The 27,483-nt window shown below is 44.9% G+C and overlaps 1 protein-coding gene across 1 annotated transcript; it reads right to left on the bottom strand.

Annotated features, from left to right (window-relative positions):
- Positions 1–1,568: 1,568 nt before the first annotated feature.
- On the bottom strand, positions 1,569–27,462 carry LOC120303097 (major histocompatibility complex class I-related gene protein-like). Its single transcript, XM_039332266.1, has 9 exons — positions 27,365–27,462; positions 26,544–26,709; positions 25,246–25,524; positions 20,559–20,834; positions 20,151–20,435; positions 18,810–18,899; positions 17,175–17,210; positions 9,813–9,844; positions 1,569–1,884 (listed from the first exon to the last, which is right to left on the bottom strand). Exons 2-8 carry the CDS (start codon positions 26,614–26,616, stop codon positions 9,834–9,836), a joined length of 1,050 nt encoding a protein of 349 aa, XP_039188200.1. The 5' UTR covers positions 26,617–26,709; positions 27,365–27,462; the 3' UTR covers positions 1,569–1,884; positions 9,813–9,833.
- Between the last annotated feature and the right edge of the window lie 21 nt (positions 27,463–27,483).

The following is a 27,483-nucleotide window of genomic DNA, read 5'->3' on the forward strand; positions in this document are numbered from 1 at the left end:
CACCATCGATACACCCTACCTGCAGCTGTCCTGCCAGCACCACCGCCCACCCTGCACAGCCCCATGTAGAGCAGGCCCTGCGGCTCGCACAGCACAGGGGGGCAACCGGCCGCCACCACCCCTCACATCCCTCCGCCCGCAGCAGCCCCGCTGCCCCTGCCTCTTGCGCCCGCAGCCATTATTGCCCTAGCAGGGCCGAAGATCAAGAGAAAGTTACCGTGGCATCACCGCTCCAGTCTCCTCCAGGTATCTTTGGGACTAACTAGGACAGTGTTTCTCAACCTTGAGAATTTTAAGGCATGTGGACTTCAACTCCCAGAATTCCACAGCCAGCAATGCTGGCTGTAGAATTCTGGAAGTTGAAGTCCACATGCCTTAAAATTCTCAAGGTTGAGAAACACTGAACTAGGAGATGGTATAGCTGGGTAGCAGGGAGGGGTGCAAAGTTCCTGCCAATTCGCCTTTGCTGCAGACAACTTACGTGTGCAAAGTTTGCCGGCTGGGTGTTTTGGTGCACTCAGCAGCAATTCCTATTGGCTTTCGAAAGCCAATAGGGGGAGTAGCACAGCTCATGCAAAAGTTGAAAAAAAACCATCAAAAAAGGTGCCGGAACGCCATTCTGAGCGTTCTATGAGGAAAAAAAAGCCCTGCAGATTAGTCTTCAAATATCAAAAAGGAGGACATGTAGGAGGACACTTTTTGAGGGAGGACAGAACTTAAAAAAGGAGGACTGCCCTCCCTAAAGGAGGATGGTTGATCAACTTATTACAGAAGCTGAACGAACCTATCTGAATGCAGCATGTTAGCCCCAACCTAGTTAATGTTTCAAGAGAGTGCTAAACTCTGATGATTGGCTTAATTCAGGAATCAAAACTGCATTCTGCATAGAGTGGGGGCATTCCTCTCCCACCCTTATTATTCATTTTAAAAATGAAATAATGGGTCAGTCCTTCTCTTTCAGGCCTAGGAAGGTGGCAACAGCAAACCACTTCTGAAATCCTGCCGAGAAAAATGGCAGAGACTTAGACATGCAATCATCATGGGACAAAAAATAGTTTAGTAACCTAAACGTCTATGGAGATTCTCAGTCATCCAGGTCATGGTTGTCCCAAAGGTTCTTTTTCAGGAGACAGCTGGACTTTTCTTTGAAAACGTTTCACTTCACTTGTAGAAGCTCTTCGATCAACCTCATTCTGCCATTTTCTTGTTCCATTATACATCCCCTTTAGCCCAAAGATGCTTTTTCACGAGGCAATTGGACTTTCTTGTTTTTCCTTGGAAGACATTTCACTTCTCATCCAAGAAGTTTCTTCAACTCTGACTGGATGGTGGGGGAATGGAAGGATTTATATTCCTTGCAGACAGCTGGTCATTTGCCTTCTTTTAGAGAGTCGTTGAGGCCACTTGGAGTTTTGGCTGTGTCCTTAGGGCCACCTGAGTGGTGCAAATGAGTGTGGAGCCTTCTTGGAACTGCTGAAAGGACTGTGTTGTAGACTGGAGATAGATGATGTCGTATCCCTCTCCCTCTATTGAGAGAGGGCTGTTCAGCTTTGACATAGATGGCCTCTTTGACCCCTCTTTCAAACCAGTGGTCCTCTCTATCCAAAATGTGGACTTTGCTTTCTTCAAAAGAGTGGCCTTTGTTTTTTAAAATGCAGATGGACTGCCGAATCTTGTCCAGATGGATATGTTCTCCTATGCTGTGCCATGCATTTATGAAGTGGTTGTTTTCTTTCCCCAATATACAGATCTGCACATGGCTCAGTTGCAGTGATTTGACTAGTTTTCCCAGAGATTGTTCAGTCAATTCGGTCTTTTTATTTATCTTTTACCTAGGCTTATAGGCTGCTTTAAGTACAGCTGATTCTAAGCGATATGTCAATTCTGTTAAAAAAACCAGAAAGAATATAAACAATAAATAACAATAACACGATGCAATCCACCTAAATCAGCAGTTCTCAACCTGTGGGTCGCGACCCCATTTGGGGTCGAACGATCATTTCAAGGGGGTCGCCAAACAACGCAGTCCGCCATTTTTTTCCCCTTTTCCTTAGCTGTGCTACTCTCTTTTATTCTATTGGCTTTTGAAAGTCAATAGAATAGACTCTCTTGAATAGAGTCTAATTCTATTGGCTTTCAAAAGCCAATAGGAATTGTCCAGGCTGTCTCTGCCCTGCTGAGCCCACCAAAAACCCCAGTCTGCAAACGGTGCTGCAAGTTGTCTGCAGCGAAGGCAAGCTGTCTGGAAGTTTCCACCCCTCCCTGCTGAGCAACTACTAAAAATGTAAGTAAAAGAGGGCCAGGGGTGGGAGGTGGGAGGCACAGGGAGGGTTGCTGGCATGCGTGGGGCCCGGCGGGTACCTTACCTCCCTTGGGCTGGGCCAGCTGGTGGCCCAGCCGGTGGTCACTCTGCGCTGTCGCTGCCCCTTGCCAGCTACGCCTCAGCCGGCGGAGAGGGCGGCACCTCACATGTGCGGCGCTCCCGGGTAGGGAAAGTCCTCAACTTACGACCAGTTGGGTAGTCCTCGACTTACGACCGGTTGGGTAGTCCTTGACTTACGACCGGTTGGGGGTTGTGGCATTAAAAAGGTTGAGAACCACTGACCTAAATCATAACAATAATCTTCCCCTACACTTGTGGAATGTCATGCTCCATCACAGGAGGGGACCTACCATCATATAACTTCCTCAAAATGCAATGGTTGGTGCTGATTTGATCTCAGGTGGGACCCTGTCTTGGTAGAGAGATAATGTAAAGGAAGCCTGCCTTATTAGAGCTTCCTGTCAAGAATGAAACGTGCCTTTTCATTTCAACTTGCCATTAGAGTAAAGGGGAGGGAGGTGTTGCTGTAGAATGGATTAGATCAGGGGTAGGCAACCTCGGCTCTTTTATGACTCGTGGACTTCAACTCCCAGAATTCCTGAGCCAGCATGGCTCAGCTTGGAAACCTCTCCCTTTCCCCTCAGCATGGCTGGCTCAGGAATTCTGGGAGTTGAAGTCCATGAGTCATAAAAGAGCCAAGGTTGCCCACCCCAGGGTTAGATGGAGAAATGAAACCTCTACGATTTCACTGAAGACCGTGAGAGCCTGAAATTTTTCCAAGGACACTGTAGCAAGTGTGGAGAAGAAGCAGACGGTTCCCATAACATCGTGAAATTGTTTACATGTACTACATGAGGGGTTCGAAGTTTAGGCCAGAGAAATTATTATTTAATTCTATGAACTGGTGGTCTGGGAACCTTAGAGTTAGTTTTGCTTTGACATTACCATGCTCTGCATTCAATAAACAGTAAGATTTTCGGAAATAGAATGAACCTGCAGTTTTATTTGGATTCTCAAGCTTGGATGTTGACATTTCCTGGATGGGTAGAAGGTAGCTGGCAGGAACCTATAAGCCCTTTATACCTCCAGCTCTCAAAAGATTGATACTAGCATCCTCACAACGCAAGGCAGTCTGCTGAACAAAGGCCATTCTGCAGAGAGTTAAGCCAGGCTTAAAAGCTGTTCAGCTTCCTGAACCTGAAAGATTTTCTCTTTGCAGTTTGATACACAACTCTTCAGCTGCAAAGAAAAAATGTTCAACAAAGGAGAGGAAGAGGCAGGCAGTCCACTCAGATGATGAAGACGCTAAAGGAGATGTCTGTGGAGATTCTCAGTCATCCCAGAACATAGTTATCCCAAAGAGGCAACTGGACTTTCTTGTTTTTCTTTGAAGATGTTTTGCTTCTCATCCCAAGAAGCTTCTTCAGCTCTAAATGGATGGTGGGGAATGGAAGACAGCTGGTCATTTGCATTATTTTAGAGAGTCATTGAGGCCACTTGGAGGTTTATCAGTGTCATCAGGGTCACCTGAGTAGGGCAGATGAATGTGGAATTTTCTTGGAACTGTTAAAAGGACTGTGTTGTAGACTGAAGGTAGATGATGTTGTATCCCTCCCCCTCTGCTGGACAGAGAGGACCACTGGCTTGAAAGAGGGGTCAAAGAGGCCATCTATGTCAAAACTGAACAGCCCTCTCTCAACAGAGGGGGAGGGATACAATGTCATCTATCTCCAGTCTTTCAATAGTTCCAAGAAGTCTCAACACCCATTTGCACCACTCAGGTGACCCTGAAGACACAGATAAACCTCCAGGTGGCCTCAATGACTCTCTAAAGCAGTGGTTCTCAACCTGTGGGTCGAGACCCCATTTGGGGTCAAATGACCATTTCACGGGGGTCTCCAAACAACACAGTCCGCCATTTTTCCCCCTTTTCCTTAGCTGTGCTACTCCCTTTTGTTTTATAGGCTTTTGAAAGCCAATAGAATAGACTCTCTTGAATAGAGTCTAATTCTATTGGCTTTCAAAAGCCAATAGGAATTGTCCAGGCTGCCTCTGCCCTGCTGAGCCCGCCAAAAGTCCCATTCTGCAAATGGTGCTGCACCAGTTGAGTAGTCCTCAACTTACGACCGGTTGAGTAGTCCTCGACTTATGACCGGTTGGGGGTCGCGGCATTAAAAAGGTTGAGAACCACTGCTCTAAAGGAAGGCAAATGACCAGCTGTGTAAGGACCCACCCCACTTTGCATCTTAAGAAGACAGAACTCTTGGAATAATTCTTCCAACAGGAATCCTTTATTAAGAGAAAATGGTTGCAGGCATGCTAGACAGGACTTGGGGTCCAAGCTCTCCCATTCAAGGTTTTAAGGGGTTCCCCAGTAGTCCCACCCAATCAACCCCCCTTCCAGTGATAGTTTCAGGCATCACAATTCCACCCCTTTGATGCTTTCTTCCGTCTGGATGGAGACTTCAGATAACTACATGAAAGGCAAATACCCTTCTTTGTTATGGTGATGTTCTTGGTGCTAACGCTTTGAGGTTACAATAAACACACATTCAGCATTCAGCTCCTTAGCAGTATACTGAAGGAAGTGAGGGCCATAAAGCCCCTTTGTTCTCCCCCTTCTCTCCCTCTTATGGCAGAATCCAGAGAAGGCAGAATTGGGAGTTTCTATATTTGATAATTAAAGATGAAATATAGTTGGATTCTGACAAGCTCTTTTTGTTCCAGGCACATTTTGTGCCCCGTGCAATCTGTAAATGTGCTGGATGAAAAGTCTTGCTAAGGCCTTTGCAGTGGGACTCTTTTGGCAAGGGATAAAGTGCACCTGTTTGGAAAACAAGTCCGTGACTGTCCAGATAACAGTATTCCCATTGCTTTCTGGCAATTCCACTATAAAATCCATGGCTATTTCCCTCCAGGGGGCTGAGGGACTTGCCACTGGTTGTAATAGCCCTGGCGATTTCCCTTGCAACCTCTTTGCTGATGCACAGGTTGGGCAGCTGGCAACATAACTTTCTATGTCCTTTTTTATTGATGGCCACCAAAATTGCCGTTTAATTAAGTGTAAAGTTTTTACAAATCCAAAATGTCCTGCTGATTTTGTGTCATGGCAAAGCTGCATGAACGTGATTCTTTGGGTTGTTGGTATATATAACTTTTCCCCTACCCAAGGCAACCCGTCTCTCATTGTGCACACATTTTTGTTTTTCTGGAACCATTCATCTGTTTCCAAACTTTTTCTGAATTCAATTCCAGTTTGGCTGTCCAGTTGTGGTTTTATTTTGGCTTGGGTTCTTGTGGTTACTGTTGCTGCCAGTTGTGACTCTGCCATTATTGGTCTAGAGTCTGTGGTTCGTGCGCTGTTATATTTCTTCCTGGTAAATGTTTGAGCTTAAATTGGAACTGGTGAAAATGCTGGGACCAGCGGGCTTGTTTGGGATTGAGTTTCCTGGAAGTTTTCAGGGCTTCTAAATTTTTGTGATCAGTCCACACCTGGAAGGGGATTTTGTTGCCTTCCAGGAACTGTCGCCACGTGAATAATGCCCAACGTATCCCATAAGCCTCCTTCTCCCATACGGGCCAGCGCTGTTCTGTTTCCGTGAGTTTCTTGGATGTATATGCACAGGGTTGCAATACTCCATCATCATTTTCTTGTAATAGAACAGCCCCCACTGCCACATCACTTGCATCTGCCTGTATTACGAAGGGCTTGTCCATGTCTGGGTGCCTTAGTACTGGTTCGGCAGAAAAAAGTCTCTGTAGTCTCTCAAACGCTGCTTGGCACTCCATTGTCCATGTTAGTGGCTGGCTAGGTTTTACTGAGGATGCTCCCTTCGTTTTTAGTAAGTTAGTGAGGGGCAAGGCTATCTGGGCAAATGAGGGGATGAATTGATGGTAAAAGTTTGCAAAACCCAGGAAACTTTGTAGTTGCTTTTCTTGTGCGGGGTGGTGCCCAATCTAATACTGCTTTGACCTTCTCTGGGTCCATTTCAATGCCCTGTGGGATATGCGATAGCCTAGGTAGTCTATCCTTTCCTGGTGGAATTCGCATTTTGAGAGTTTGGCATATAGGTGGGCGGCTCGCAGCTTCTTTAAAACCGCTCTGACAAGGTTGACGTGTTCCTCTTTTGTTTCAGTAAAGATAAGAATGTCGTCCAAGTAAACAAGGACCCCCTTAAACAGGTGCTCCCTTAGAACCTCATTGATTAATTGCATAAAGACTGCAGGGCCCCCTTGTAGTCCAAATGGCAAGACTTTGAATTGATAGCACCCCATGGGGCAGTTAAATGCAGTCTTCCATTCGTCCCCTTCCTTAATTCTTACGCGATAGTAAGCTTCCCTTAGGTCTAGTTTAGAAAAAAATTTCCCTTTCGATAGGTGTGACAGCATGTCTTTCATGAGGGGCAGCAGGTATAGGTTGCTTTCACTGATTGTATTCAGGGCCCTATAATCCACGCATAAGCGTAAAGAGCCATCCTTCTTCTCTCTAAAAAGGACCGGGGCAGCCACTTTAGGCTTGGCTGGCTCAATGAAACCTCTCTCCAGGTTTTTTTTTATAAATCTTTCCATTTCCTCCTCTCCTTTGGGCTCATGGAGTATAATCTGGGCTTCGGGAGTTTTGCCCCAGGCTTGAATTCAATGGTACAGTCTGTGGGTCGGTGGGGGGGAAGCTCATTCGCCCTCTCCTCACTGAAGACTTCAGCAAGATCCCTATATTCCTCTGGTATTTCTGTTAATCCTTTTTCCTCTCCTATGGATGCTTTTTCTATTCTTGATTCTGGTAGCCTCCCTTGGGGTTTTAAGTCCATAGGGTCTCCCTTCGGGAATTTGATTTCTGTCGTCCTCCAATTTACCCAGGGGTTCCATTTTTTCAACCATTCCATTCCTAGAATCATTGGGCATTCCATACCTGGGGTCACCACAAACGTTAAGTCCTCTTCATGGTTGCCCAGGGAGAGATTATTGACAGAAGTGGTAGGGTAGCCGAACCCCCCCATGCTTATGGATCCATTAGCTGGCCAAATGAGATTGGTTGTTCCAGTCTCCTGAATGGGATGCCCAGAGTCCCCACTAGTGTTGGGCTAATGAGGCAGCGGGTGCAGCCAGAGTCTATTAAAGCTTTCACCTTCACAGCTTCGGGCATGGGGGGATTAATATAGTCACTGTTTTGAAGATGGGTGTGATGCATCCACTTACCAGGGGTTCGCCCTCCGAGCTGTCATCTGAGGCATCCACCGTCCCTGTGGTGTAGGCTGGAGTTCTTTCCCCTTGGTGAGCAGAGGTGGGGTTTTCTGCAATTTCCCTCATTTTCATGGCTGTTTCTTTTGGCTTAGCTGAATACCCTCTGGGTTTGTTGATTGGGGATCTGTCTGGGTTGTGCTGGGGGGCCTTTGAGCGGCATTCTACAGCTCGATGCCCTTCTCTTCCGCACTTGAAACACCCCATTTGCTTCTTGGCTGTATCCGATGATTTCACCGGTTGGTGTGTCAGCTCAGGCGGGGGGCGGCTCCATTGTTTTCCTTGGCGGTGCCTCTTCAATATGTCGATCTCTGCTTCCTCTGCCAAGACGTACCATTCCTCAAGTCGATGTGGGTCCCCTCGGGGCAGGCAAGCATCAGATAGATCATAGTTTAGTCCGTCTTTGAAATGGCCAAGGAGGATGTCTTCTGGCCAATTCAGTTTGCTGGCAAGGGCCCGGAATTCTTGTGTATACTCAGCCACTGGGCGTTTGCCCTGCCTCATCGTTGTTATTCTTTCACGGGCTTTGCGATCAGCCAGGGGGTCTTCAAATCGTCTTCTCAAAGAGGAAATGAAACGGTTGAAGTTACTGAGTTCTGGGGCATTGGAGTCATGCAAGTTCACTACCCAATCCGCAGCTGGTCCATCCAGGGCAGATTGCACGATCCGGATGCGGGCTTTGTTGCTGGGAATGTCCTGCCCATATTCCTCCATGTAGCTGAGGACTTGGGTTAGGAAAAATCCCAAGCGTGTTGGCTCCCCTTTGAATTTCACCTCCAACGGTGGACGTCTTGGAATGGATCGGTGCCTCCGTTGTGGGTGGTAGTGTCTTCCGTCCAGATTGCCATCTATGGTCCGGTAGGGGGTGGGGGCTCCTGGATCAGTAGATGTCCCTGGGGTTGCAGGTTCCACGTCCCACTCGGTGTCTCTCCCTTTGTGGCTCCAGGAACTGGGGCGGCCGTAGGGCTTAGTATTCTCCTCTCCTAGGGAACTGAGAGTTCTCTTCATCAGGTCAATAGCTTTCTCTAGGATCCAGTCTGAGTACGGTGCCCAGCTTCCTCCCTCTTCACTTGCATGCAGGGATTTCTCCATCTCCTGCTTCCATTCTGGTTGCTTGGCCCCCCGTCTCAGGGTCACCTTTCTTGATTCCTTTCTCCACTCACTTTTCTTTCCAACGTTCATCGACCAGCGAGGCTTGTGGTCCTGTGTCTCCACCACTTCTTCTCCCGAGGAATCTGACCTCTCAGATCCCAACATCTGGCAAGGTTCCAACTGGGTCAGTGGCTCTCTTTCCAGGGAGTTCTCCATTGTCTGACATGGTAAATTTTTTGCAAAATCCCCCGGCAAGTGTCTCCCTTCCAGGTGGATTAATTTTGCAAGTCCTGTCTAATGTAAGGACCCACCCCACTTTGCATCTTAAGAAGACAGCTGTCTGCAACGAGTATAAATCCTTCCATTCCCCACCATCCAGTCAGAGCTGAAGAAGCTTCTTGAATGAGAAGCGAAATGTCTTCAAAGAAAAACAAGAAAGTTCAGTTGCCCTGTGAAAAAGCATCTTTGGGCTAATGGGGATGTATAATGGAACAAGAAAATGGCAGAATGAGGTTGATCCAAGAGCTTCGACAGATATCACCACTGATAGGCAGGTAAATGTCCAATTACCCAGTCAGGGTAAATGTCCAATTTCCCAAGTAGATCAGACAGGAGACATGACTAGATGAGCTAATTCCACATCATTGAAAAGCTACATTAACAAAACCTTGCAAGTCTGAAGGTGCAAATCTCCTGCAGTCTCCTTCACAGCCTAAGCTTCTTATCCTGCGCATTATGCAGCTGTGGGCTAAGGCCTCTCTTATCTGACCCTTTTTTCAGCACATTTCCTCTTCCCTTTCACTCAAGGTTTTTCACAAGAACCATTACAGATAATGTTAAAGGTGCTGGACTAGGAGAGAGAAGACCCGAATTCCAATCTTGCTTCAGCCATGGAATCCACTTCCTTGTATTCCACTTTGCAAATCCTGAAGAGCAGTACAACACGCTGAATTCAGGCTGACAAGGGGGGTCCCGATAAGGCAATCTCATTGTTAATGGGATGGGGAATATGCCACCCAGAGTTGCTTTCGATGAGATGGATGGCTGCATAAACTTGATGAATGAATGAACAGAACGTTTTGTCGCAGAACTGAGGATTTTAATTTTTTTCCCTCTGATGAAAGAGACGTGATCTTACAGTCTTGTACGAACTACTTACCACTGGAGGACTTTCAAAATCCTATATGCTGGCTGTAACAAAGAGGAGAAAAATCAAGACTCAGGGTGAATAGAATAGAATAATAACGTTATTGTTATTATACATTAAAGCATCCATTAAAATGAGATTTCATTGCATATAGCTCTCAGAGGGTAATCGCCTCCAATATACACTGTGTAAACATGACCAAAAATAAATAAAATAAATTATGCCTATACCTACATACACACATACATATATGGCCCAGAGAAACAACACAGTCTAGTTCAGATGTATACATATACATGACAAGAAAAACGAATCTTGCAAATTTACCAGACGGATGCCATAGGGAACAAAGCTTGTTACAGGATCTGGTAGTCCTACTAGAAATACTTCTAAACCTCCTCCCAGAGGGGAGCAACAGAAACAGACCGTGAAGTGGATGTGTGGGGTCTCTAACAATGCCTCGAGCTCTAAGCACATAGCTCTTATAAGCAGTATCCTGAATCATGAAAAATGAGCTTCCTATAATCTTCTCAGCTGTCCTCACCACTCTCTGTATGGACCTTCTATCTGAGACTCTGCTACCACCAAACCAAACAGTGATGCAGTTTGTTAAAACGCTCTCAATCGCGCCTCTGTAAAACGTGGCCAGGACAGAAGGAGAAAGGTGTGCTCTCCTCATCCAACACAGGAAATGCAGACACTGGTTTGCACACTTTGCTAAGGATGACGTGTGGAGAGACCAAGTTGGAGTGTTAGTTATCTGCACCCTCAGATACTTAATACTGTTGACCACCTCCACATCTGCAGCCTTGATACAAAGTGGAGTATAGCTATGCCATCTCTTTCTAAAATCTACAATGATCTCTTTTGTTTTATTAGCATTTAGAACCAGGTTACTTTTATTGCACCAGTCCACCAGAGCCTTCATCTCTTCCCTATAAGTATCTTCATTGTTAATAGTATTAGAGTAAAAACAGTATATGCACTAAATAATAACTAATGTGAATCTTTTTTTAAAAAAATAAGGTATATAAGAAGCTAGTGGATTTGGACTATGAGAATATTTGTATGATCACCAGGCCTGGATGGAATTCCGGTCGAGTCCTATAAAAAATACGAGAGTTACTACAATGAATAATGTTGGATTCCTAGTAAGTAGTAGAATATGAAAGAAGGAAAACGTAAATAAGAAACAATGGGGCAATAAGGACAAATATTTCAAAGAAGAATGAGGGGGGGAAATGTAAAGAATAGAAGAGTACTGTTACAAATTGCTGTCAGCAAAAAAGGATATATTACGTGTGTATGTGTGTAATGTTTTGTTGTGCTTTGTTTTGTTGGTCTAAAATAAAAAAAATTTAAAAAAGGATCTTCATTGTTATCCCGGATAAGGCCCACCACTGAAGTGGAGTGTCCCCTTTAGCCAGACAATATATCTAAGGGATCGCACACAAGAAATGCAAAACTCAGATATCTCCCATGTGTACACTTTAAAAAAAACAACACATAATTTCCTCTTGCTATCTGTCATCTCCCATTAACTGTCATATACCCTAGAACAGGGGTCCCCAACCCCCCGGTCTGTGGACCAGTACCGGGCCACGGCATGCCAGCAAACAGTCCACACAAACAAGGAAAGCCCCATCCATGGGATGCAAGCAGCACACAAAAAGATGCTGAGACTCTAGAAAGAGTCCAGAGAAGAGCAACAAAGATGATTAGGGGACTGGAGCTGAAACATATAAGGAACGGTTGCTGGAATTGGGTGTGTCTAGTTTAATGAAGAGAAGGACAAGGGGGGACATGATAGCAGTCTTCCAATATCTCAGGGCTGCCACAAAGAAGAAGGAGTCAAGCTGTTCTCCAAAGCACCTGAAGGCAGGACAAGAAGCAACAGATGGGAACTAATCAAGGAGAGAAGCAACCTAGAACTAAGGAGAAACTTCCTGACAGTTAGAACAATTAACCAGTGGAACAACCTGCCTCCAGAAGCGGTGAATGCTCCAACACTGGAAGTTTTTAAGAAAAGACTGGACAGCCATTTGTCCATATTATTATCGATCATCGCACAGTCAGCCAGATGTTCAGACTGGATTTGGCATTTTGTCTACCTATCGAGTCCTTACCCAGGACCTGGGATAGGCAGATGTGGATGTTTGATGGTATTACAGATATCGTCGCAGGATGGAAGCAGTTCCTAATAAGGCCGCCTTTTGCAATTGACTAATAGCGAATTTGTCAATGCCAATGGTGTTCAAGTGGTGCTCCAGTTGTTTTGGGATTGCACCCAAGGAGCCTATGACTATTGGTACTACCCTTGCTTGCTTTTGCCACAGTCTTTCTATTTCTATTTGTAGGTCTTTGTATTTTGTTATCTTCTCCAGTTCTTTCTCTCTATTCTGCTGTCTCCAGGCACTGCCACGTCCACTATCCAGACTTTTTTGTCTTTCTTATCGACAATTGTTAAGTCTGGGGTGTTATGTTGCAGGTGCTTGTCTGTTTGAATTCTGAAGTCCCAGAGCAGTTTAATTTTATCATTTTCTATGACTTTCTCTATTTATGATCCCACCAGTTTTTGCTTACAGGCAAATGATATTTTTTGCAGATCTTCCAATGCACCATTGTTGCTACTTTGTCATGCCGCTGCTTGTAATCAGTCTGTGCAATCTTCTTGCAACAGCTTACCAAGTGGTCCACTGTTTCTTCAGCTTCTTTGCATAGGCGGCACTTACTGTCTGTTGCTGTCTTCTCAATTTTGACTTTGTATGCATTTGTCCTTAAGGCTTGGTCTTGTGCAGCCAGAATTAGTCCCTCGGTCTCTTTCTTCAATTTTCCTGCTCTTAGCCATTGCCAGGTTTTATTATTATCTGCTTTCCCAGCTATTTTTTTCATGTATTGGCCATGTAGTGCTTTGTCTTCCAATGCCTCTATTCTGTTCTTCATTTGGTCTTTCTTGTAGGCCACTTTGGTCTCTCCAGTAGTTAGTAAACCTTCCTGATATATTAATTTCAGTGCATCTTCATCATTGTTCTTCAGATATTCTTCCAAAGCCATTTTTTCTTCTTCAACCATCTGATGTACTTGTAGCATTCCACGCCCACCTATTTGCCTTGGTAGATAAAGTCTGTCAATGTCACTGCGTGGAGGAAGGGCATGATTCATTGTCATTATTTTTCTGGTCTTCCTATCCATTGCTTTTAGTTCTGCTTGAGTCCAGTCCACTATTCCAGCTGTGTACCTAATGACTGGAATTGCACAGGTGTTGATTGCCTTTATGGTATTTCCTCCATTGAGTTTGGACTTTAAGATTTTCTTCACTCTCTTGATGTATTCACCTCTAATCTTTTTCTTGACTTCATTGTGCTTGATGTTGTCAGCTTGAAGGATACCCAAGTATTTGTAGTACTCTTCCTCATCCAGACTCTTAATGTTATTTTTGCGGGGCATCTTGATTCCTTCAGTTTTCACTATTTTTCCTTGTTTGATAGTAAGTGTGGCACATTTGTCAAAGCCAAACTCCATTACAATAATTTGGCTACATATATACGGACAGTGTGAGCAGCGATTCATTTCAGATGATGTTTTCATACCGTTCAGATCTCCATGTAAAGGAGGATGGGATAGCTCTAAGCAGATGTTTATTGATGTTGATAGCCATGTCCTGAGGTATTCAGTATTGTTGACAGAGGAAACAGTGCAATAACAAATAGTAATGGTGATAATGAATCTCCTTGAAATATTCCTCTCTTGATATTAACCTCTCCCAGCTTCTCACTATTGATCTGCAACTGTGTCTTCCATTGTGCCATCGATCTTTGCACAAATTTTCTGATGTTTCTACTGACTCCTGTTATTTCTAGGCACTTGATTATCCAATCATGTGGCAGAGAGTCAAATGCCTTTTTGTAGTCAATCCATGCCACATTCAGGTTGGTCTTCCTTCTCTTGCAGTTTTCCAAGATCATTTTGTCTATTAGGAGTTGATCTTTTGTTCCTCTGCTATTGGGGCGGTTTCCTTTCTGCTCAGGTGGAAAGAGATTGTTTTCAACTAGATGCTGTTGTACTGCATCAGCTACCACACCAGTTAGTAATTTGAAAGTTGTTGGTAAGCAGGTAATTGGCCTGTAGTTACCTGGTGTTGCCCCTTTTGCTGGATTTTTCATTATTAGGTAGGTTTTCCCAGTTGTTAGCCACTTTTCAATTTCTCCTCCTTGTAGTATATTGTTGAACTGCTTGGCAATGAGTGGGTGTATAACAGTTAGATGTTTCAACCAAAACCCATGCAGTTCATCTTCACCTGGTGCTGACCAATTTTTGATTTCCCTTGCTCTTTTTTCTACCATTTTTGTTGTTATTACTAGTTCTTTCATTTCAACTTCTGTTTTATTTGCATCCACCTCTTTTAACCAAGCCACATCCTTGTTGTATTTCTTTGGGTTATCCCATATCTGCTTTCAGAACTGCACTGTTTCTTCCTTGTCAGGTACTGACTGATTCCTTGCAGTTTCTCCATTGATGGATTGGTAGAAACGTTTCTGATTGGATTGAAATTGGAGGTTCTGCCTATAGTTTGCAATTCGAGCTTCATATCTACTGATTTTCCTGGCTATAGCTGTTATTTGTTGCTTTATTATTTCCAGTGCTTCCTTGATCTTCCTTGTTTCTAAGTGGTATTTCTTGATTAGGTATTCTTTGGTCTTCTTGTTCTTCAGCTTCTTTTCTTTCATCTGTTCTAGCTTGCTTGCATGTGATCTTAACTTGCTGATCTTATTTTCTAGTCTAACCTTCCATTTTTCTGGTGCACTGTTTGTTTGTTTTTCTTCTTTGTTGATTTTGCATCCCAGGTATTCAGTTATAACTGCAGCTGTGCTGTACATTAGTTGGTTTGTTTCTTGCAGTGAATTGGTGCTTATACTTGATATTGCAGTATTTGCATCTTTTAATGCTTGTGCTAGCTGTTTCTTTGGAACAAGCTTCAATGCAGGTAGCCTTATTCTGTTGTTTTTGTGCTGTTCTAGATGCTCAGTTATTCTTTGTTTCAATTCTTTTATTTCTTTAGTTAGAGGGTTTTGTTCTTCCTGAGGTAGAGGTGCCTGGTTTCCAAATGAGAACAGTTGTATATCTCTGCTAGATTCCTTCACTGCAAATCCCCCTGGTTTGCCTTTACATTCTGAATTATTCTGGTAAGGCTTTGATTTCTTTGCCCTGGGTAAACCTTTGCAGTTCGTCCAAATCTGTTTCTGTGAATATTTTATTTCGTGTTATAAATCGGCGTTGATCTGCTAGTCTCTGTTCTGTTATTTCTGATTCTGGATGTTGTTCTTTCCAGAACTGGTGCATTCGTTTTTTAGATATCCTCTTCTTGTTGGACTGATCTGTAGTAAAGATCATTATTCTTTGTTTTCCATCACTGTGTATCTGCGACGTATTATTATTATTATGGATTATCGCACAGTCAGCCAGATGTTCAGACTGGATTTGGCATTTTGTCTACCTATCGAGTCCTACCCAGGACCTGGGATAGGCAGATGTGGATGTTTGATGGTATTACAGGTATCGTCGCAGGATGGAAGCAGTTCCTAATAAGGCCGCCTTTTGCAATTGACTAATAGCGAATTTGTCAATGCCAATGGTGTTCAAGTGGTATTATTATTATTATTATTATTATTATTATTATTATTATTATTATTATTATTATTATTATACCACGCCCCCTCTGGTCACCGAAAAACCTCTCTCCACGGAACTGGCCCCTGGTACCTAAAAGGTTGGGGACCTCTGACCTAGAATAGAGATTTCCAAATTTGGCAACTTTACGACTTATGGACTTCAACTCTTCATGCTGGCTGGGGAATTCTGGGAGTTGAAGTCCAGAAGACTTAAAGTTGCCAGGTTTTGAGAGCCCTGCTCTAGAATAGGGTTTTGCAAAATCTGTTCTGCATGAATGTGATGGACATTGTTAAAAACAACAACAACAATGCAGTCAAATACTGTCAGGCCTCAGTAGTAATTTTTCTAAAATATAGCAGGAAGGCAAAGATGATGGCCCCCTATTGTTGTCTATGGAAATACCTTGGATGGTGTGTGTGTGTGTGTGTGTGTGTGTGTTCTTCTGCAAAAAACTGACCATGCTTATCGTTTTGCTTATGTTGGCCCCACCACAAGTTACCCTGCTCCAGCATCACTTTCCTCTCTTTTCCTCAAATAAACTCTTATGCAAAAGTTTCAGGGGGGTTATTATGCACCCCCAAGAATTAAGTTTTATTCATTGCCACTTTTCTATCTCTAGAGTTTTGTCTCTGGATCAGGGCTGGGGGAAAAAAAATTAGTAAAACATATTGTGGTTCGCCGACGGGGCCTGACTTTTGCTACAGCTTGTATATGTTTCGCCCAATTTTTGATTGTGAATTTTGCCCAGAGAGATTTGACTGCTGGGCAGTTTAGAAAATTCTAATGAATAAATGAGTAAAAATATGGATACATACACACTTATTTCTACAGGTAATTGTTCAAGGGCTTTCACCCTATTTTACGACCTCTCTTGCCACAGTTGTTGAGCCAATCAATGCAGTTGTTAAGTTAGTCACACAGTTGTTAAGTAAATCTGGCTTCCCCATTGATTTTGCTTGTCAGTAGGTCACAAAAGGGGATCACATGACCCCGGGACACTGCATCCAAATTGTGATCATGTGACCATGGGGATACTGCAAGTGTGAAAATGGTCATAAGTCACTTTTTTCAGTGCTGTTGTAAATTCAAACGGTCGCTAAATGAATGATTGTAGGCTGAGGACTGCCTAATGTAGCAAGATCCTATATTTCTCATTGGCAGGGAAGGTGTAAATCTGCCACTGCTTCATTTGGGCTAATCAGGATGGTTCCCCCTTATTCTGACTTTGAGTTAAAAATGCCTTCTTTTAAATCAAGTCAGATAGATAATGGAAATGGTTTCATAACAAAAAATATATTTTTAATCAGAAAGATTACTTGCATTCATGCTGTGTTGTTACTTCTGGAAAATACATCTTTTGTCCATTCCTATAGGTAAAACGATGATGCTCTCTTCTATACCATCTTTATAACGGCGCAGGCTCATCGGGGTGACATCTGATGGCCCATGCTTCTTTCAGACAAAGACATTCCAATTTGGCTTGTGTTCAGGAAGTCTCCCAATGCCCTTTAGAAACTCCTCCCACTGACCCATTAACAAATCAGCATTTAACCCAATAACTGCCAGATATTCTAACATACTGATATATGCTCTCTAGTTAGGGTTACATAGAGCTATATGAGGTTACATAGAGCTATATGGTTTAGAATACCCCTTCCATCCCAAAGGCAACTTGTACCAAAATTATGTTACAAGGTCACTCACCTGATGCCGTTCTGCAAGTGTTTCTGCCATATTTTTCTGCAAAACAGAATCAAGAAGTCAGTGACAATGTTCCCACTTAGAGATCCTTCATTTTCCCCATCGGCCTTTGGTAGAGATTCAGAGCCTCTGTGTTTCCTCCAGCAGCCTCAGAAAGCTATGGGCTGGACTGTGGAAGTCGGAAAACCCTCTTGGAAGAAGGGAATGGTCAACAAATGCAGGGTGTGAGCATGTCCCCAGTTGACCTCGGCAGGATTGAACAAGCTATGCAGGATCAATGTTGATTAGTTCTTGGACTTCCCAATTTCAGCTTACCTCTGAATTTCTTGGTGGCCTCCCATCCCAACACTAAATAAGCCCAGCTCTGCTTTTTTTTTTTTTTTGAAGCCTGTGAAGATGAGTTAGCTATGGAACTCCCAGGTTGTGTACCAAAACTAACAAGTTCAGTGTCAAGAATGAAAACCTGGCAGCTACATGCCTTATTGTTTTCATCTTGTCATTAGAGTAAGTGGGGGGAGACAGACGAGGCTTCAAATGGGTTAGTTAGAGAAATGAAGCCTCTCCAGTTCTGCAGACATTTGTCGATGAAAAGATGTATGGAAGCTTTTCAAGGACATTCTAACTGCTGTGAAGAAGATAGCAGATGGTTCTCCAAACAACGAGGATGTCAACGCTGCTAACATTGGATGTTCTTCCTTTGACAACATATGGAGATGCAGCCTTTTTCTTTCTTATGCTTTACTCTTAGAATTAGATGACACTGGGGGGTGAGAGAGGAGGAATATGATGGGAGTTAGTTAGACATAATAATATTGTAATAATGTGTGAACTCAGGGCTTTTGAAATAAGAGATGATAAGAAATGGCGGGTTGGAATAAAGGAGGGAAAGCCTGCATTTCAAACTAATTGGAGAATGTGGTTTATGACTGTTAATTAGAGGAGGGAATTGTGTTTGGTACTATGTGCTCAGGGGAGGGGAATCCAGATTTTGGCTTCAACTATGTATGTGCCGAAGCTATGGCACTTGAATAAAGATTCTTTAAGGTAAACAATGCCTCAAAGTTCTTTGAAGAGTTTCATCTGTCAGAACCATGACAGAGAAGGTATTTACATGAACTACGTGGACATCTGGGAGGTTTGGCTGGGAATGTCATTGTTTATATGCTTTGGTTAGATGTCTTTGGATTTTAGAGTTAGTTTTCCTTTGCCTGTACCACGCCACGTATTCAATACACCAGCTAGATTTTCGGAAATGAAAGAAATCCTGGACTTTATATGGTTATTAGGGGTGGAGGTTGACATTCAGGCAACGTGCTTAAAAACAAACCAAGCTCAGTATTCTGGCTTAGAGCAATGTTCCTCAACCTTGTCAATTTGAAGATGTGTGGACTTCAATTCCCAGAGTTCCCCAGCCAGCACGAATTGAAGTCCACACATCTTCTAGCTGACCTGGTTGAGAAACACTATCTCAAGATGTTATGTAGACCAGGCCTCCTCTTCAGTAGGTTTGGAGGCCATGTTCAGAGTGAGCCTGATCAGGAAATTGTGGGAAATACAGGTTTGGCGGTGTGGAGGTTGAGAGCCCCTCCCACATTTTTTGTGAATGACACACCCTGTGCCCACCCAAGAGATACTTACTGATATAGACAATCATTCCAGCAGCAATGAAGACTGTAGCCACCACGACCCCCACAACTCCGGCCACGAGCCCCATGTTGGGCACAAAGACTGTTAGAAAAAAGGGTAAAATGACTAAAGGTGACCTGGGATTTTTCTTCCCTAGAGTTTCCCGGTCTCAGAGAGAGGGCACCAAGACTGAGTTAACTAAGGCATGGTGCTCTACAACAGCAGTCTCCAACCTTTCTGGCTTTGTGGACCCACGTGGAGGGGAGAGAGGGCATAGAACTTATTTTCCAAAGCACCTGAAGGCAAGACAAGAAACAATAGATGGAAACTGATCAAAGAGAGAAGCAGCCTGGAACTAAGGAGAAACTTCCTACCAGTGAGGACAATTAACCAGTGGCACACCTTGCCTTCAGACGTTGTGGGTGCTTCATCACTGGAGGTTTTTAAGAAGAGACTAGTCAGACACTTGTCTGAAATGGTATAGGACAGTAATGGTGAAACCTTTAGACACCGAGTGCCCAAAAACCGCCCCACTCCCACTCTACCCCCACTCTGCATCCACCCCACCCACCTGCAGGGCCATTTACCACCTCCACAGCCCACTGCAGCAGATCGCCCAGGTGGCCCTGCAGCATCATGGTGGTCATGCCCTCCACCCATGCCCCACAGCATCATCTGCGTGTGATGGGGCGCAAGGGCAGAGTCTTGTCCCTGCTTCCCGGCTGCCATGTCCTTGGCTGCGCTGCTCCATGCGGGCCACATCCAGGGGTGACTCTCCTCCAGAGGGGTGCTGGTGAAGAGGGGGCCACAGAGGGAGGTGGGGCTGGGGCAATGGCACGCATGCCCAGAGAGAGGGCTCTGCATGCCACCTCCTGCATGCGTGCCATAGGTTCGCCACCACTGGTATAGTATGTCCTGCTTGAGCAGGGTGCTGGACTAGCAGACCTCCAAGGTCTCTTCCAGCTCTATTCTGATTCTGATTCAACTGGTGACATCCCCCTCTTCTCTCACCAGGCTCCTCCCAGACCAGGATCAGAGGTTCTGGAAGCCCGGAATGGTCCATATAGCACTGATAGCGGTCCCTCTCCTTTGAGTCAACCTTGATGCTCAGCCAGGCATGGCAGGTCCCATCTGAGTAGGTCTGACTTGCTGAATACACTGGACTATTTCAAGGGTTCGCCTGAACTTAGGTTAGATCTCTTAGGGCCTGGCATGTTGAGCGAATCCAACCTTTGACCAATTTAGAGTCAACGCATTGGGTGAACCATCAGCGCTTTCATTAGGTTGTATGACCACAGACACTCTAGGAACAACTTTGCTCATATTCCATTGGTGCCCTCCCCCTTCTCTCACCAGGTTCCTCCCAGGCCACAATCAGAGGTTCCGGAAACCCGACATGATCCACATAGCACCAATAGCGGTCCCTCTCCTTTGGGTCAACCTCAATGCTCAGCCAGGCATGGTAGGTCCCATATGAGTTTGGAAGAACACCACCCCGGAAGGTGTCCTGCTCCCAGACTTCCCCATCCTTCCTCCAGGTGGCATCCATCTCTTTGGGATAAAAGCCGTACACTCTGCAGACGAGTGTCTCCAGGCCATTGTACTGGGTCCTGCGAGTTACTTTCACCACTGGGGGCTCTGTAGAGAACACAACACCGGCATATTTTAAGACTGCACAGGTATAGTACGGAGACATTGCACCACAGATCTGGTGCTCTCCTGCGACATCACCGACCCTTGGCTCCCTCCTTTCTTTCTCACCTATCCTCAGCAGAGATTCCTTTCCATACACCATGCACTTCTGAAGCAGCTCGATACATTCCTGCTCCAAAAAGTTATTCCTGCTCTGGGCGATGAAAGGTTCAGCTTCCCACCTTCTCTTGGTCACCTGAGCGCGGATGTCGACCGCGGTCCAGGTGAGGGTCTTCTGATCCAGGCTGATGAAGTCTTCCCCATCGTAGCCATACTGGTAAATTCCGCTCTTGTGGCCATCTTTGCTCAGATCGCAGCCGATCACACGCTGCCAGCTGTGAATTCCTGCATCCAGTTTTGGTCATTACAAAAAAAAGAGGTTGAGACTTTGGAAAAAGTGCAAAGAAGAGCAACTAAGATGATTAAGGGCCTGGAGACTGAAACATATGAAGAACAGTTGAACATTATAGAAGCACAAGCAATAGAACACAGTCAAACTAGAGTCTTGGACTTCAAGAGAGCTAATTTCAATAAACTTAGAGAGGGCTTGGGAAGGATTCCATGGATGAGAATCCTCAAGGGGAAAACAACTCAAGAAGCTTGGGAAATTTTGAAAAATGAGATAATAAAAGCACAGTCTAGCACAATACCAACAAAGAGGAAAAACAACAGCTCCCAAAAGAAACCAGCATGGCTGCATAAAGAACTCTCTGACAAATTGAAAGATAAAAAGGACAAGTATAGAAAGTGGAAAGAGGGGAACATAACTAAGTCAGAATATCAGCAAATAGCCCGAGCCTGCAAAGATGAAGTGAAGAAAGCCAAGGCTCAAAATGAACTAAGGCTTGCGACCAAAGTCAAAAATAACAAAAAAAGCTTCTTTCAACATGTAAAAAACAAGAAAAAAGTGAAGGAAATGATTGGTCCATTAGTGGGTGGAAGTGGCAAGAAGGTGACAAGCAACAGGGAGAAAGCAGAACTATTTAACTCATTTTTTGCATCTGTCTTTACACAAAGGGAAAAAACAGACCAACCTATCAAAAATAGTGCCATAAAAAACAAAACAGAAACACAAGTTAAGATAGGCAAGAAAATCGTTAGGGAGCACCTGTCCAGCCTAGATGAGTTCAAATCGCCAGGACCAGATGGATTACACCCCAGAGTTCTCAAGGAACTGGCAGATGTGATATCGGAGCCACTGAACTATATTTTTCAAAGATCCTGGAACACAGGGGAACTACCAGAGGACTGGAAAAGAGCTGATGTAGTTCCCATCCTCAAAAAAGGAAAAAAAATGGATCCAGGAAATTACAGACCTATCAGCCTGACCTCAATACCTGGGAAGATCCTGGAAAAGATAATCAAACAACGAATCAACGAACACCTAGAGGCAAACAAAGTCATTACTAAAAGCCAACATGGGTTTGTCAAAAATAGATCATGCCAGACAAATCTTATTGCATTCTTTGACCAAGTGACAAAATTAGTGGATCAGAGGAATGCTGTGGACATAATTTACTTGGACTTCAGTAAGGCATTTGATAAAGTAGATCACAACCTACTACTTGACAAGATAGAAAAATGTGGGGTAGACAGAACCACCACCAGATGGATCCGTAGCTGGCTGACCGGCCGTACTCAGCGAGTGGTCCTCAATGGAACTGCATCTATATGGAGGGAAGTGTGTAGTGGGGTGCCCCAGGGCTCTGTTCTGGGCCCAGTACTCTTCAACATCTTCATCAACGATTTGGATGAAGGGATAGATGGGGAACTCATCAAATTTGCAGATGACACCAAGCTGGCAGGAATAGCCAACACTCCAGAAGACAGGCTTAAGATACAGAAGGATCTGGACAGACTTGAACACTGGGCACTAACTAACAAAATGAAATTCAATGGTGAAAAAAGCAAGGTTCTACATTTAGGCAAGAAAAACCAAATGCACAAGTACAGCATAGGTGGCACCATGCTCAATAGTAGTAACTGTGAGAGGGACCTCGGAGTCCTAGTAGACAATCACCTAAATATGAGCCAGCAGTGTGCTGCAGCTGCCAAAAAGGCCAACACAGTGCTAGGCTGCATTAACAGAGGGATAGAATCAAGATCACGTGAAGTATTAATACCACTCTTCAATGCCTTGGTAAGGCCACACTTGGAATACTGCATCCAGTTTTGGTCACCACGATGTAAAAAAGATGTTGAGACTCTAGAAAGAGTACAGAGAAGAGCAACAAAGATGATTAGGGGACTGGAGGCTAAAACATATAAGGAACGGTTGCTAGAATTGGGTATGTCTAGTTTAATGAAGAGAAGGACAAGGGGGGACATGATAGCAGTATTCCAATATCTCAGGGGCTGCCATAAAGAAGAGGGAATTAAGCTATTTTCCAAAGCACCTGAAGGCAGGACAAGAAGCAATGGGTGGAAACTAATCAAGAAGAGAAGCAACCTAGAACTAAGGAGAAACTTCCTGACAGTGAGAACAATTAATCAGTGGAACAGCTTGCCTCCAGAAGCAGTAAATGCTCCAACACTGGAAGTTTTTAAGAAGAGACTGGACAGCCACTTGTCCGAAATGGTGTAGGGTTTCCTGCCCGAGCAGGGGGTTGGACTAGATGACCTCCAAGGTCCCTTCCAACTTTACTAATATGAACATATGAACATATGATTTGGGTTTGGCTAGTCTAGAGAAAAGAAGGGCTGGGGGAGGGGCATGATAGCAGTATTCCAATATTTGAGGGGCTGTCGCAAAGAGGAGGGGGTCAGTTTATTTTCCAAAGCACCAGAGTGCAATTCAAGAGGCAACAGGTGGGAACCAATCAAGGAGAGAAGCAACCTAGAATTAAGGAGAAACTTCCTAACAGTGAGGACAATTAACCAGTGGAACAGCTTTGCCTTCAGACATTGTATAGGGTGAAGTGAGGCAAGATAAGATGATAAGATAAGGTAAGATAAGGTAAGATGCGATAAGATGAGATATAAGATATAAGAAGATATAAGATATAAGACGGGTCTTCAAACCTGGCTCTTTTATGACTTGTGGACTTCAACGCCCAGAATTCCTCAGCCAGCATGCCTGGCTGAGGAATTCTGGGAGTTGAAGTCCACAAGTCATAAAAGGGCCAAGTTTGAAGACCCCTGATATAACATATACGATATAAGACATAAGATATAAAATAAGAGGAGAGAGGAGAGATAAATGGATAGAATTTATACAATTTAAATTGGATTTAAAAAAATATCATATTGCTTTTTCATAATTCTTATTTTTATATACATATATTTCAGTCTTATTTTTTTTTCTTTTTTATATATAATTTTTTAAATTCTTTTTAAATTAAGCCTACATTCTGCTCTGGGAAGCTCAGGGGGGGGGAAGGGGGGGTGTTTTGGGGGGGGATGGGGAAGGGGATGTTATGTTTAGTTTTTTGTATATGTTGTTTTCTGTTTTTGTATTGTTATATTTTTTTCTGTTTTTTTGTAAAAACTTATAAAAATTTTCAATAAAAAAAATGAAATTCTGTTGCCTGCTCTCAAAAGAAAGAATATGTCTACCCATACACATACCTACCACACATATACACGTGCTATATACCAGTGATGGCGAACCTTTTAGAGACCGAGTGCCCAAAAACTGGCCCCACCGATGCTCCACGCCCTGCCCTGCCCCCCAATCCCCCACCCCACCTGCCCACAGGGCCACTCACCCGCTCCAGGGCCCACCGCAGATTGCCCAGGCAGCCCAGCAGCGCCATGGCGGCCACACCCTCTGCCCGCGCCCCACAGCATCAACTGTGCGGGATGAGGCATGAGGGCAGTCTTGTCTACGCTGCCTGGCTGCCATGTCCTTGGCTGTGCTGCTCTGGGTGGGTCACGCTTGGGGGTGACTCTCCTCCAGGGGGGCTGTTGGTGAGGAGGGAATCGTAGGGGGAGGCGAGGCTGGGGCAACGGCACGTGTGCCCACAGAGAGAAATCCGAGTGCCGCCTCTGGCACACGTGCCATAGGTTCGCCCCCACTGCCCAATCCTATCCTATCCTATCCTATCCTATCCTATCCTATCCTATCTTATCTTCTTATCCTCTCCTCTCCTATCTTATCTTATCTTCTTATCTTATCCTCTCCTCTCCTCTTATCTTATCTTCCTCTCCTCTCTTCTCTTCTCCTCTCTTCTCCTCTCCTCTCATCCTATCCAATCCTATCTTATCTTATCTTCTTATCCTCTCCTCTCCTCTCCTCCTATCCTATCCTATCTTATCTTTTCTTATCTTAACTTATCTTCTTATCTTATCCTCTCCTCTCCTCTCATCTTATCTTATCTCATCTTCCTCTCCTCTTCTCTCCTCTCCTCTCATCCTATCCTATCCTATCCTATCCTATCCTATCCTATCCTATCCTATCCTATCCTATCCTATCCTATCTTCTTATCCTCTCCTCTCCTCTCCTATCTTATCTTATCTTCTTATCTTATCCTCTCCTCTCCTCTCCTCTTATCTTATCTTCCTCTCCTCTCTTCTCTTCTCCTCTCTTCTCCTCTCCTCTCCTCTCATCCTATCCAATCCTATCTTATCTTCTTATCCTCTCCTCTCCTCTCCTCCTATCCTACCCTATCTTATCTTATCTTATCTTTTCTTATCTTAACTTATCTTCTTATCTTATCCTCTCCTCTCCTCTCATCTTATCTTCCTCTCCTCTCCTCTCCTCTCATCCTCTCCTATCCTATCCTATCTTATCTTATCTTATCTTATCTTATCTTACCTCTGCTGGAGTTGTGGTGGCTGTGCAAGATGGCAAGGTCAGTTTTGAACCTCCTCTTGGTGGTGCTCACTCTCCGTGATGACAGATCCCAGAAATGGGAGCCCTCCTCGTCCTCCATTTTATGAAGCCAGGCCATTTGAGGCAACATTCTTCTTGTGGGGGCATCAAAACGTGCAGCCAGCTGGTCATCCACATATGCCACCACAATGTAATGGGGCACATCCTGGCTGGAGCCCATGACCAGGGTGTAGAAAATGCGCAACGAATGGGAGGAGGAGCCTGAAAAGAGCAGGGAGGGGGGAAGAGGAAATTTGGGAGAGGGGAGCCCAAAGACACACTTTTTATCTCCCCCTTTTTTATTTGAAACCAGTCCCCCCTTTTAGAGGAAGCCTCAGTTCAGCTGGTCCTCAACTTACAACAGTTCATTTAATGACCGAAGTTATAACGGCCCTGAAAAAAGGGACTTATGACCATTTTTCACACAACTGTCACAGCTTCCCCACGGTCAGGAGATCAAAATTGGCAATCAACTCATATTTGTGTCCTTTTTACGACTTTCTGACGAGCTTAGCAGTAGTGTTATTAACTGAACGACGGTGACTGGCTTCGCAAAGGCAGCGGCAAAAGTCGTAAAATGGGGCAAAACTCACTTAATAAATGTCTCACTTAACAACACCAATTTCGGGCTCACTTGTACTCTAAAACAGGGGTCCCCCTACTCGTTAAGTTTAAGACTTGTGGACTTCAACTCCCAGAATTCTTCACCCAGCATAGCTGTCTAAGGAATTCTGGGGCTTGAAGTCCACAAGTCTTAAAGTTGCCAAGGTTGGATATTCCCTGCTCTAAAATCTAGGGTAGGTATATCAGGAAAGACATCATGCAGTGATAGTCCAAAAGGGGGATAGACTAGGTGCTCTCTAGTACCCCTTCAATTCTACCTCAGAGGTATAAAACCATGCTAAACGCCTACAAAGAGTTTAACAAAAGTGTACTTATTTCAGACAGACCAGGTGGGGTTGAATCTAGCCACCTCACCGGGCAAAGCCTCTGGAACTCGCTGCCACAGGAAAACCAGACTGCCTGCCTGAGATCTCCATAGCCCCGGCCCCTCTGGCCACTCACCTGCGTATCCTCTCACAGCAACAGGATGGAACGATTAACAATAGGCCTTTATTTCAGGTGGATAGGGTGGGCTCTAACCTGGCTCCCTAAAAGGGCGAAAGCCTCTGGAACTCGTTGCCACGGGGAAAACAGGGCTGCCCCGCCCGGTTTGAGGCCCGCCTCCTTCGGTCACTCACCTGCGCATCTTCCCCGCAGCAAGAGGACGGCCGCCGCGGACAGGAGCCCCCAGCGGACCACCGGGAGCCCCATCTGGATCCAGCCCCGCTCAGCTGGCGACGAAGGAGCGGGACGAGGCGGCGGCCGAAGGAGAAAGTTTGCAAAAGGCGCCGGAGGAACCGAACGCTGGAAAGTGAAAGTTTGGGGAGAAGGAAGGGTGAGGAAAGGAAAGGAAAGGAGCCGGAGCGAAAGGAAACTCCGGGGCAAAAAAATAGAATCCCAGAGTTGGAAGGGACCTTATAGGTCACCTAGTCCAACCCCACCCCACCCCCACCCCTGCCCAAGCAGGAGGAATCGGCCCCTTAGCTGGTGGGCGAGGCATCGTGGGAACTGCTCTTGTTGGTTGAGGAGCGGGTCAGCTCAGTGGCCCCGCTTCCCCAAGACAGAGAGACCCGCCTACCCCCTTCACGGGTGGGTGATCTGATTCCAACCTAGTTTCCTGCGGGGGACTACAATCCCCATTCCCTCTGTGGCTTGGGGATGATGGGCGTTGTCTCGAGCACCCGCGGAAGGCGCCCGGTTGCTTGGGGCAGGAGTAGGCAACCTTGGCTCTTTTATGCCTCATGGACTTCAACTCCCAGAATTCCTGTCTTTTATGACTCGTGGACTTCAACTCCCAGAATTCCTGAGCCAGCTATGCTGGCTCAGGAATTCTGGGAGTTGAAGTCCACGAGTCATAAAAGAGCCAAGGTTGCCTACCCCTAGCTGGATAAATAAAAGTGTCTGGAGTTCTTTAAATCGATTTTTTTTTTTAAAAAAAAAAAACCCTTCCCTTTCTCACCTGCCAAACTTTCCCGCTCCTTGTCTTCACCTTTGCCGGCTTCTGACGCTGCTGTTCCGCCAGTTTACCCTCGGGGGTGAGAAGCGTAAACGCATCCAGGCAAGACCCAAAACGAAACC

Source organism: Crotalus tigris, unplaced genomic scaffold (assembly GCF_016545835.1).
Source record: "Crotalus tigris isolate CLP2741 ecotype Arizona unplaced genomic scaffold, ASM1654583v1 scf7180000024460.1087499, whole genome shotgun sequence".
Taxonomy (NCBI): Eukaryota; Metazoa; Chordata; class Lepidosauria; order Squamata; family Viperidae; genus Crotalus; species Crotalus tigris.

What these genes read in the sequence shown, in the direction of transcription:
- LOC120303097 (XM_039332266.1), bottom strand. Translation starts at nt 26,616, where the DNA reads ATGGGGCTCCCGGTGGTCCGCTGGGGGCTCCTGTCCGCGGCGGCCGTC. An exon ending in CCACCACAACTCCAGCAGAG is followed by an intron (nt 20,835 to 25,245) that starts GTAAGATAAGAT and finishes AACTGGATGCAG; the next exon opens with GAATTCACAGCTGGCAGCGT. An exon ending in TGGAATGATTGTCTATATCA is followed by an intron (nt 17,211 to 18,809) that starts GTAAGTATCTCT and finishes TCTGTTTTGCAG; the next exon opens with AAAAATATGGCAGAAACACT.